At 32.0% G+C, this 12,541-nt stretch overlaps 1 protein-coding gene across 3 annotated transcripts in view; it reads right to left on the reverse strand.

Moving 5' to 3' along the window:
* The window catches only part of COL11A1 (collagen type XI alpha 1 chain), a 214,931-nt gene that overhangs the window by 105,459 nt on the left and 96,931 nt on the right, over positions 1 to 12,541 (reverse strand). For all 3 annotated transcript variants that reach the window (XR_012130262.1, XM_036996455.2, XM_036996454.2), the window contains exons 21-28: positions 11,900 to 11,953; positions 11,411 to 11,455; positions 11,102 to 11,155; positions 10,584 to 10,628; positions 6,416 to 6,469; positions 5,239 to 5,283; positions 4,075 to 4,128; positions 3,951 to 3,995 (exon numbers count right to left, since the gene is read on the reverse strand). Coding sequence is in view for 2 of the 3 variants with exons in the window: in XM_036996455.2 (XP_036852350.2) it covers positions 3,951 to 3,995; positions 4,075 to 4,128; positions 5,239 to 5,283; positions 6,416 to 6,469; positions 10,584 to 10,628; positions 11,102 to 11,155; positions 11,411 to 11,455; positions 11,900 to 11,953 (396 nt within the window). In the remaining variant the exon portion in view is untranslated. The remainder of the gene's footprint in view (positions 1 to 3,950; positions 3,996 to 4,074; positions 4,129 to 5,238; positions 5,284 to 6,415; positions 6,470 to 10,583; positions 10,629 to 11,101; positions 11,156 to 11,410; positions 11,456 to 11,899; positions 11,954 to 12,541) is intronic.

The following is a 12,541-nucleotide window of genomic DNA, read 5'->3' on the forward strand; positions in this document are numbered from 1 at the left end:
CATGAACAATCTCACTATTCTTTAAGTTCAAGAAAAAAAAATTCTTAGGGAATAATCTTTGATTTTTTCAATCCTATTAATTGAGCAATTACTCTGTATGGACTACTTGTGGTGTATTTTGAGGATTTTGTTTTACCAGTAAAAGCCAAAGGTAAAACTTCTGCATTAATTTTGGTCCAGATGGATAGGATGGGTCTTCAAAGAACAAAGACATGATGATGATGGCAGTGGTGATGGTGGTGGTAGTGGTGGTTATGCTGGTGGTGGTGGTGGTGGTGGTAGTGGTGGTGACGGTGGTGGTAGTGGTGGTGCTGGTGATTATGGTGATGGTGGTGGTGGTGGTGATGGTGGTGGTGGTGATGGTAGTGGTGGTGGTGTTAGTGGTGGTGGTGATGGTGGTGGTGATGGTGGTGGTGGTGGTGGTGCTGGTGGTGGTACTGGTCTAGTGGTGGTAAGGAGGCAAGAAGTGAACTGGAGAAGGTATGAAGGGGATGCTGTTTAGAGAATATTAGGGAGTAGTAGCAGCTAGAGAGTGGTATGACTTGCAGAGTCTGAGAAAAGGACATGTCAGGCCAAGTAGTAGAACAGAGCTAGGAAGACTAACACATACACTTTCATATCCTGCTGCCAAAATAACCTCTATAAAAGACAACTAGTCACATCAAATTTTACCTTAACACACCTCATTGGTTCTGATTGTTAATAATAAATATAAGCTGCCACCACCCCTCCCCTCCCTCCCATGATCCAGCCTTCCTTTGTTCACCCCTGAAGTCCTATCTTTGGTCTCAAATCTCCCTTCCTCACAGACCCAACCCCTGGGGTTGTATTCTAGAACAAATGAATTACTTGTATTTTCATTTGTATTCTTATATTGATTGCCATTCTCCCACACACACCTGAAAATCTTTTAGTGTCTCTGTCCTCCTGGATACTTTTTTTCATTCAAGATTTGGTTAATGATTCTGCTATGAAGTTTTTCATGACCTCAATAGTTTCCCCCTCAAATCAACCTCACTGATCTCTGTGTACGTTGAACATTCTTACTGCAACAAAACGTGCCATCCTGCAGTTAGTAGACATAGGTCTCTTCCTTTACTAAATGGTAGAAAATAATAATTGTGCCTAATTGACCTCCAGGTCTCCAGCCTAATACATTTTTGACCCTCAATAACCATAATATTCAATAAGCATCTAGCAAGTGAACATTTGGGAATCATTCATGTTTCAGTATGAGTTTGGTATGTTAAGATCCAGAAAGCATCAGGCAATTATAGATACGTGAGACCTAAACCTGGAAAATAAACCAATCTCGAATATTGCCTAAACCTAAGAATTCTGACAGGTATAGAAGTTTCCTTTTCAACAAAATGATGTTTTCAACATTCTGGCTATAAAATAGCCTGTGGAACTAGAATTCTCTATACTGAATGTATTTGGACAATAGCAGAGGCTTAAAAGCTGAAAATATCCACTTAACTTCCCATTGACTAGTGTGCTCATTACCTTCTCCTTAGAGAGAAAGGTAATTACACAGTTGCCAAGTTTAGTTTAAAGAATACTGCACTCTATGTCTAAAAATCAGTTACAGTTTTTAGGATTTGTTTAAGAAAAGGTTTTTTTCTTTTTAGGAGAGAACTAGATGCTATTTTTGTCACACCTTTGTTTTCAATGTATTCACAACTAAAGAAATAAATTAATGACTCAAATTATTAGGTATACATTTAACAATAAGTGACAATTTTTGAAACAAGGGACATTATGAAGTCACTAATTTTTCAGTCCTAAAATTAACAGCTCTGATTTAATTTTTAAAAAAAAGAAACATATTTTTAGAATATGTGTAAAAGAGTAATTCATCTGCGTCATTTGGTTTTTTGGGCTATGTTGCTTAAGATCTAAGGAAAGAATCTGAGTCTAAACAATGGAGAATTTTAATCAGAGTTAGGGTACTAACTTGCTATTTCACTTTTAGTTAACAATTAATATTGTAAAAAGAAAAATGTTTCACCTTCCTTTCTTATCTCTTATGAGATAAATGGTCCACTATAGTCCATACTCAGACAAAACACAAAATAAATAATATATATTAAAATTCATTAGATTTAATGACTCTTTAGAGTTTAAATATAGGGAAAATTCTTATTAGAAAAAAGTTTCCATTACCTTTTATATGAAATTTCTCTAAATCTAGGTAAGTAATGTATACTACTATATTAGCATATGGGATGAACTAAAAGATACAGCTGAAAAATACTGTAGAGATTTTTTTAGAACAACATCTTTAAAAATAATGTCAGGAAAAGTAAACAATCTGTTTGTTTTTCTGTTTAGTTAGTATGAGAACTAGAATCAGAAATCAGAACTTTTAACTTTCAATTTCCAATTTAAATTTTTCATTCTTTCCCTCAATATCTATTTGTTGCTTCTGAGACCATACACTATTCAAAACAACCAATAATCTCAATTGTTTTCATACATATAAGCAATATACATTTATTTTTTCCTCTAAGGATCTCCTCACATTTAGTCATACAATTTTATTTTTTATTTTATCTTATAAAATATCTATGATTTTATTTACCTCTGTCATTTCCTCGCTGCCCCTTTTTCCAGGAAGTTTGTAACTTTTCCACACCAATTAAACACTTTTCCTTTACACACTGCCTTCCCTAAAAATCTTTGATGGTTACTAATTCCAGAGAATATTTTGAATCGATACCTGTCTTAAAAAGAAAAATTCTAAATTCAAATATATATATTTGGCACAGGCAATCTGCAATAATCACCAGCTCAAAGCTGTCTGATCCATCGGGGTGCTCAGTTGGCAACCCAGTGAGACACTATCCCCCGATGCTCACCCGTCATGATCAGGATGAATTCGGATTCTCATCAAAGCAGTTGAGTTAGTTTAAAATGCATGACATTTTTCATACAGTAGAACTGACAATATAGTTGCATACCTTAACAAGGCCTCATTATGTTACCTTTTTATTTTCCAGAAAAATAAATTGTAATGGATATAAATCCATCCCTTCTTGTTATTCATTCTTTATGGATATCAAATCCACTCAGGGTGCTTCTGATAACATTAGAACTATGAGAATAAATAACTATACTTGAAATAAAATTTTTTATTCCATATATTTCTCACCAGAATTATCAACCTTTTGTACAAAACCTTATCTTTTAAAATGTCATACTGTAGTAAGAATTAATTACTGATAATGATTCTGAGTAATGCCAATCCATTTCAACAGAATCATGGAAGGATTTGGGGGATCTACACTTACATTAGACATTTATATGAAAACTATCTCATTTCATGCTCTGTGTCCAAAGACAAACTAAATGTCTATAAAAATTCCGCATTCTTTCATCCACCTCTACCTGGTTTTAATCTTTATTTCCTTCTAATTAATACTTTTGCTTTGCCTACAGTATCACATATGAAGACATTCTCTTCCCTCACTTAATTTCGGGCACTTCTCAATTCTGTATTTTACATTGCAGTTCTGTTTGTGAATTTTGGGGATTTTAGTAAAGGAAAAAAGGAATAAACATTTTTCTGTCATGCATATAATGGGATATTGTACAACCTCTGCAGAAAATTCATTCATAAAGCCAACTCTATAATTTACAAAGTTGAACATATGTAAGAAAAAGGGCCTATAGGATTAATTATGTTTGTGTAAGAAAAAAAGGGATGCAGGATTAATTATGTTTATGTCATAACTTGGCTTCTGTTCTATAATGTAGACCTCACTGTAGGATGCAATAATGTTTTCTAAAAAAGTTTCCAGGATACATAGTACAAAATTAGTCTTGCATTGTCTGGTATGAAGTAATCACTTAATGTATTTGGGAAATGAAACAACTGTTCAATAAATCAATTTTTTAATATAATGGATATATAGTAATTAAGGTCACCGAAATAAATTATATTTTACCTTTTCACCTTTGGAGCCCTTGAGACCCCTGACACCATCTGCTCCCTATGGAATAAATGGGAAAGATTAAATGATTATAACTTTTTACATTGAAATTCAATCTTGTGAAGAAAATTACATTTACCTTTACTCCTCGGGGACCAGGGTAGCCAATAGGACCCTGTGGACCAGGAGGACCCTGAAAAATACCCATTGCATTGTAAATATATAATCCATTGAAAGTGCTATTTATTGGTACATTAATTTTACCAAATAATCTACAAGAATACGACATGTTTCTATTAGTAGTAAAGATTTCTTGGGTAGTTTATCATTTGTTTCTAAAGTCAGATGTGATGAACAAACCATGTGACTAGCCCTACTTACTTCAAACTTATTATGTTATATATTTGTGTAAAAAATAAGATAAATATTATATGTAAAAAGTAAATCATTACATAATTAATAACTAATTTTATAACCCTGAAAAAAAACTGATGTCTTCAATGTCTGCAATAGACAATTATAGATTAATCATCAGGATCAACATTTCTAATAGAAAAGCAGTATAAATTTATAAGATTCATATTATCAAGAATATGTCCAAATTATATATTTCCCACAGCTGGCTTCATTTAATTAGGCTACCTAAAGTTAACAATATGTAAAATATAATACATAATTTATATTGTAATGATGACTATTCTAATAAGGATCTAAAATTAGCAGTTGTAAACAAAAATGATCTTATCCCCTTCTACTATACTTCAAAATAATATTAACATTGAATAAGATTTTTGTTTTGATATTTTATTTACGTATTTTGGTAGTCATTGTTCTTAAAATTCAGCCTCCTCTTATTTAAAGGTTACTGGAAAGTGGTAAGATTGGAGTGACATAAGCAGATTAATGATTTTCAGAAATTCTTGTCCAAACTTTATTATTATTATTTATGGTCATTTATTTGACATATAATATATATATAGAATCTGGATTTATTTCTGACTATGAAAATGTATTTTTAAAAACAGAGAATGCACTCTATAAAATTGTTAATACAAATTTAAAAGTTATCTAAGTCATATATGTTTATTATACCCTAAGCGAAAAATAACTATCAGGACATGATTTATATTTAAATGTTAACAAAATTCCTTAGAAAATAAAGACATATTATATGTAGAGAAGAACTGTTTTCTGGTACTTATTTTTTAATATTCCTATCCCTAGGTGATCACATGTATATCATTATACATTTTCTCTCAGACATAAGGTGGCAGGATATTTAAATGGATACTTTGTAACATACCAGGGCGCCCTTATCTCCAGACTGGCCTTCTTTTCCAGGATGACCCTATATTTAGTAAAAATATGTACTGGTAAGATGCAATATTAATGGTAGTTTATAATACTATGAAATCATTCCCTTTTTATTTCAAAGCTCCGGATGTCTTACTTTTTCCATTTCAAGAGATATTGAATATTTTGTATAAGTGTATATGGCTTAAAATAACATTGGAAACTATGGCATTTGAAAGGAAACATAATAAGCTTATATTTTATGGATATAAGTTTCATCAACTACTGAGAGAGCTTGAGAAAAAGCACGTAAAATAATACATAATATTCATTAACAATTCACCCCAGTTAATTAGGGTCATACATACAGTTATCAATCTGACTTTTATTTTGCATATTGATCAAATAATCATACATGAGGTTTAGAGAAGCAACTAAGGTATGTGGACTGGAATGTGAAAAATGTAGCAAGATCTTAAACACTAATAGTGTTAATAATCAAGTTATTGAGAGTCAGTAAATAAAAATGTACAGCTATATTACAGTTAAACTCAGTAAAAATTTTATGTCCTACCTCTCAAAGGTCTGAGTAAGTAGTATGAAGAGAAAAAAAATAACACATTTTAAAAAATCACTGTAGAAATTACATAATTATGCATAATTTATTACTATGCAATAGGATATAATAAACCTAGCTGTAGTTTAGTAGAAAAGGAGGAAATCCCTGAAGGCTGAGGATTTTCATGAAGATGTCTGAGGAAATTTACAAATGAGAAGTGTCACCTGGACTCTCAAAAAACATGCACTTTAAAAACAAATAGAGGATGGAAAAGTGTTTTCTATAAAAAGACCTAAGGAAAGGTATGGCAATGGAAAAGCTTACAGCATGCTGAGAAAAGTGAGTAGACCTGTCTGCCTGGACCAGATGGTTCATGAGAAAGTAGGAAAATATGAGAGACTGGCCTAATGTGCCACAGTGAGTTTACCCAAAGACAACTGCAAGCTCATTAAAGATTTCACAATATGGAAGTGACATTACGAAATGGTATTTTAGAGAGATCAATGTTTAATTACTGGCTCAATTTGCTTTTATTACCAACTTCAGAAAATCACTTCTTAAACACATGTAAAATCTATTTTTGATGATAGTATATAGATGTGTTAGTGACCAGGTAACTAATACTTACAGGAGGCCCATCAGCACCAGCAAGTCCCCCAAGCCCTGATTTTCCTTGTGGTCCCTAATCAAATAGACAAAGAGAGTATTTTATTTTAATAAATGAAAAAGTGAAAAGCATGATTTTGTATGTAGGAGTGTATTACTAAGAAAGTCTTAAATTGAATCACTGGCTTTTATCTAGAAACCAAAAATTTAACTAACTTTTTAACATCTGCAGAAGAAATGTTATATATAGATGAATGAAAAATGAATTTAACACATGTCAAAACATGCTAATTTTTGGCCTGCTTTGTAGTCCTAAATGTGTCTTTAAAATTAAATTAGGGTTTACATACCACAATAGACTAGGGCTTAAAGAATAAAAAAGGAAAAAATGTAAGTGGAAATACCTTGATTTACATAGTTGAAAAGGTAAACATGGGCTATTTTCTATCAACCACATTAACTACCAGTTCTTACATAGTAACATTGATAAAACATCAACAATTATTAAAATATGTTAAGAAATATGTTACAGTAACAGTTATTCACAAGACACAAAGAAAAATAAATCTAATATGTTGATGTCAAAAGGACATAACCTAACACACAGCTAACAAATAACAAAGTAACTCTTTATGCAACACATTACTCTAATTCCTGTTTAAGCCCAGAGGTTTCAAATCTCTTTTAATTTACCCACTGCCACAGTTGGAACACCATAAGAATAACTATTGCAAAAAGTAAGCCTTTTCTGGGAGGAAAATAGGCATTCGGCTGCAAATAACTGATTTTATCAAGTCCCCAGAGCCCACACTATTATTACTTACTGGTCAAATTATTAGCCAGAATTTAGAAACAATTGAAAGGGCATGCATGTATCAGCAAGCCTAGATTGTGGACACACTTTAGGGTGTTTCCATTCTCAGAGAGTAGTTAGGAGAAGTGGTTAGACTGACAGTACTGAGTTTTACAAGAAATCATAGCTTAAATCACTATGCAACAACAACAAAATAACAATAACCTTTACATTGGACAATCTAGATTTTATAGTAAGGTTAATTGCATCTCATTTAACGGATTTAAAAGTTTCGATCTCCACTCTGCAAAGTCACATTCAGTAATCTAGTATTATGTAATAATGATTATAAAACATTTTTAATGGCAGTATTTTGCCAGCCACATAAATTTTCTTTTGCTCCCAAGATAATGGTCTTAATTTTTCAAAACAAAATGTACAGTACAAAGGCAGAATTATTCCATTAATTATTATTATCAGCAGATGTGATATTTCTATGACTATTCCCTATGAGCAATAGTACATGGATTTTTGTTGTTGCTATATATTTAAGAGTAGATTAGAAATATTAAAACTCTTGTCCTATAAGATGATTTTTTAAAAATTAAGTTAAATTAATACATCATTTAAAAATGGAAGCTCCATGGCATGCTTTCTTAACTACTTGTTGCTTCCTAAAGGGATGGGAATAAAGTTGAATAAATAAATATAATATTTTTAGATTTTAATAAAATGTTATGATTATTGTATTTTAATGCATTATTTTATATATATCATATATACCCATTTTATATATATGTGTGTGTGTGTGTATATATACATATATATATATACATATATATATTTGTAATAAATTGCACTTGAGGCATGTATGTATATACATATATATATGTATATACATATATATACATATGTATATATATATATTCCATTTTAAGTCTCAAACAACGGCATGAAATGTCATCATCTAAGAGTCTGGGTAATTAACCAACATTAATATGTGATACAGTTGCAGTATGAATCTAGAATCACATCCATGTCTTCAAAGTGCTTGACTTTAATATTTATTTTGTGCCTTTCTATTTCATTCTTAGTTCATGGAGCTATATGCTATCTGTTTTATATAAAGCAATTAATATATGAATGATGTAAATCCAGAAATCATAAACTAAGTCACAGGAAATATTTAGTATATTTAAGTCATCAAGATGTCAGAATAAACAACATAGTTTTCTTATCCAATTTAGTTAATTAAATTAAGCTTTTTAAAATATTTTATTGCAAATATAATCAAAGCATAGGCTATGATAGCTTAGGACAAGAATATAAAAGTTACTGGGAATTTTAAACATATCACACTTATTAAATTATATTTAATTGTTAAATTATGCCATGATCTAATTATTGAAAGCACTATTTATCAAGTTTTGGGAGAAAGGCTCTTGATAAACAGATCACAGTGTATCATAAAGAAAATAAAAGTAATATAGATGCAAAATAATGTATATTCTGTACAGTTAATATAAATTACACATCTTTCTTTCACGCTCTCGAGCTCCCTTCTCCTGATGGCGAGAGACTGTGTTTGGACCCGTGAGCTGGGTGTGTTCAGGGCAGAGGGAGCAGCGGCCTGGGCTCACGACAGCTCTCTCCTTACAGGAAATGTGGTTAAAGATGTTCTCTTAGAGTTCAGCTTTGTTTGACAAAGGGAATTCAAATACGCCAGTTTCCTCTAAGCAAACCAATGTATGGATAACAAAATCATGGTAGAAAATTTAATAAGCACATGCCTCAAGTGCAATTTATTACAAATATAGTATGGAGATTATCTAAAATATGGTTAAACTGGCCCAGATTAAAGCTTCTGATCTGAAATAAAGATTTGAAATCACCTTTGCGACCTAACATCTTAAATTCACAGGCTATTTTCCAACATCACTCTAATACTGTATTCATAGAGAAAACATGCACAGAAAAAAGTAAAGACCACTTAAATTTGATGTTAATTTTCATAATAATATGACACATAATTCAATTAGACTATTCCCAAAGTATTTGAAGAAGTGTTTTACCAAAGAAGATGCAGAAATAGCTAATAAGCTCATGAAAAGATGCTCCACATCACTTGTTAGGAGAATGAAGGCAAATACCATAAGATACCATTTCACATCCAGAATGAATATAATCAAAATGGGAAAGAATAACAAGTATTGATGAGGATCTGAAGAAACTAGAATTCCACATATCACTGCTAGGAAAGAAATATGTTGCAACTGCTTTGGAAAACAGTTTGGAAGTTTCTTAAAATGGTAAACATAAATTTACCACACAACCCAGCAATTCCACTTGTACATACTTATCAAAAAGAAATGAAAATGTCTACACACAAAGACCTTTATGCAACTATTCATAGTAGCACTATTCAAATAGCTGAAAAGTTAAACAAGCCTTATGTCCGTCAACTGCTAAATAAGTAAACAAAATGTGACATAGTGGCATTTGGAAATAAAAAGGTGTTAAGTACTGATGTGTGCTACAACATGGATAAACTTCAAAATCAGTATGCCAAATGAAAGAAGCCTACATCACACCCTATATTCATTCATATGATTAAATTCATATATTAAATTCATTTATATATTTCATTTATCTGAATGTTCAAAACAGGCAAATGTATGAAGAAAGCAGATTAGAGGCTGTTTAGGTCTGTGGATGGAAGGAGGAGTGCAAATTGACACAAGATTTCTTTCTGGGGTGGTAAAAATATCCTAAAAATTTGAATGTACGACATCTCTGCAAACCTACTAAAAATCTTTGACTTGTACACTTAAAATGAATGAATTCTTTTTTGTATCATTAATCTACAATTACATGAAGAACATTATGTTTACTAGGGAAAAAGATATCTCTCTAATTAAAGATGTATTCTTATTTTGATCCAGACATTGAGTTATTAACAAGAATATCCTTTGCCATTTATACATGAGAAATGGTGGCAATGACAACTTCACAATGTCCTCTTAATCAGATCATGCTAGAAACCCTTGGTCACAAGCAAACCTAATTACATTTTTTTTTTTAATAATGAGAAAGAAAAGGAGAGCCAAACTAAAGAGGAAACTCACTCATACCAATATGTTTCTAAAATTAATATAGCTGAGAATGTCACATTTGGAAGCTATCCAAATGGTAACAGAGTAATTTTATCATTTATTGTCCAGAGACGTATAAATGACTTCTCCTCACACTGTATTCTCATTATTTAATTCCAGATTAATTCCTTATGTGCTGAGCCATCCAAGTAACTTATCAAAAGGCAAACCTTACATTACACCTTTCTGAGGTTGCCAGCCCAAATGTGTTCACCAGACATTACTATAATAGAAGAATAACTTACTTTTTCACCAGGAGGACCAATTGGACCTTGTGGACCAGGAAGACCCTATAATAAAATAATTTATGAAAAGAATTTATTTCATATGTCAGGAATCACATCATAAGAATGTGCTTTTAAAATAGTAAATTATTAGCCCTCAATTTTACATGAATTGAGTTATGAGTATCTATAAATATGCCCTACATTTCCCAGAAAGTTTTGCAACACTATGAGACATTTTACACAAGCTACTCTTTTGGCAATGGGACTGTAATGTGATTCTATTCAGAACCCTTCTGCAGGAGTGGCTATTCGTCCTGGCATTACATGGACACTGAATGACTAATTCATTCTTCTCTTGGAAGAAAGGTACCTCTGAAAATGCTCAAAATTTTTTTTTAAGAGGAAAAAAATTATTTCCCTACTTTCACACTGCAAACATCCCTAGCCCTAGATAGAAAATTTTGAGGCTGTCGGTTTTCTCACACTCCATTATCTTACCCCATTATCTCAAAGAAGATGCAATGGCTTAGACTTACTTGAGGTCCTGGATTCCCTTGCTGACCTGGAGGTCCAGGCTCTCCTTGGGGACCCTGCCATGGGAAAATATAAAGAATCTTTAATAGGACTATTTTGCATAATAGGTTTTTTTTCTTCTCAACTGAAAAATAGTTCCCAACCAGTATTTCCTATATAGAATCTGGAAAAATCTTGCAAAATATTAATGCTTTGCAGAAGTCAATGGACTTAGCAAAGTGTTGTAAGAAATCTTTATTTTAGAGTTAGCAACAAAAGTGGTTTGTTAGTATGCAGATTATAGAAATATGTTATGGATATTTTCTACATACCATGTTCCCTTTTGGTCCTGGTGGGCCATCTACACCTGCAATACCCTTCAATGAAGAAATATGCATGGATGTTTACAGGATTCGATGTAACAACAGAAAAATCAAAAGGACTTAATTAATATCATGACACCCGCTAACCTAGGGTGATTAAAAATCATTTTATGATTTAATAAAAATGAGGAAAAATGCAAAATCTGTATTCTCATATTCATTTCCAAATTGGAGATGACCCAGAGGCGTTTTCCACTGTGTGGAGGGAATTTGACTTGAAATAATAAAATAAATAAACTAAAAAGAAGAGAAAAGAAAAAAGGGGATAGAGTAGGGAATAATCAGTTAAACTGATAGGCAGCATCATTAATTAGGTCTCAGAATGTAATGAGGCAGTAATCCTTGGGCTGTACACTGCTAGTTTTCATGGCTTCGAAGCTTTAGAGTCTAACAACAAGCTTTGCCTAGAAAATCCTAAATATTTACAGCAATACATACAGGCTGTCCTGTAGGTCCTGGAGTTCCCCTTGGTCCCAGCAAACCTCGTGGGCCCTAGAAAGAAAAAGAAAAAAAAAACACATCCCCATAAGAAATGCCCTCAGAATGCTCCTTTTCCTCTAAGTAAGTTTTAATGTAAAGTGAGAGTAAAAATATATGTATATCTTCTCTTAACACACTGGAAGTCATGTTTAAAATACTCTTTTTATGTAACACAAATCTAGCGAAAATACTGATCCAAAAGCCAGAATGGACATGGTCAGTCTTTATACATAAATTGCATTTCTTTGGTTCTATAAATTTATATATCACTCGGTAAATTTTTAAAATAGGAAATCATTTAATATTTTAAATATGTCACTTTTGTGTCATCTTCTGATTTGAACGGCAACACTGAACCTCATTACATCTTATCATTCAATCAGATAGACTATATAAATAGAAGAATCCTGATTTTCATTTGTTTTACATTTAGGTAAATTTCATTTTGAGAAAGTATTAACCGAGAAAAAGAGACAGACACCTGGATAACTATACCTGCAGATTATAGAAGCCATTTTCCTGAGAGATTTTAAGAATTATTATTATTTAAACTTAATTTATTCTCCTCTTCTTCCCCCTGCTCCATCTGCTCCACCTTCT

Source organism: Manis javanica, chromosome 4, assembly GCF_040802235.1.
Source record: "Manis javanica isolate MJ-LG chromosome 4, MJ_LKY, whole genome shotgun sequence".
Taxonomy (NCBI): domain Eukaryota; kingdom Metazoa; phylum Chordata; class Mammalia; order Pholidota; family Manidae; genus Manis; species Manis javanica.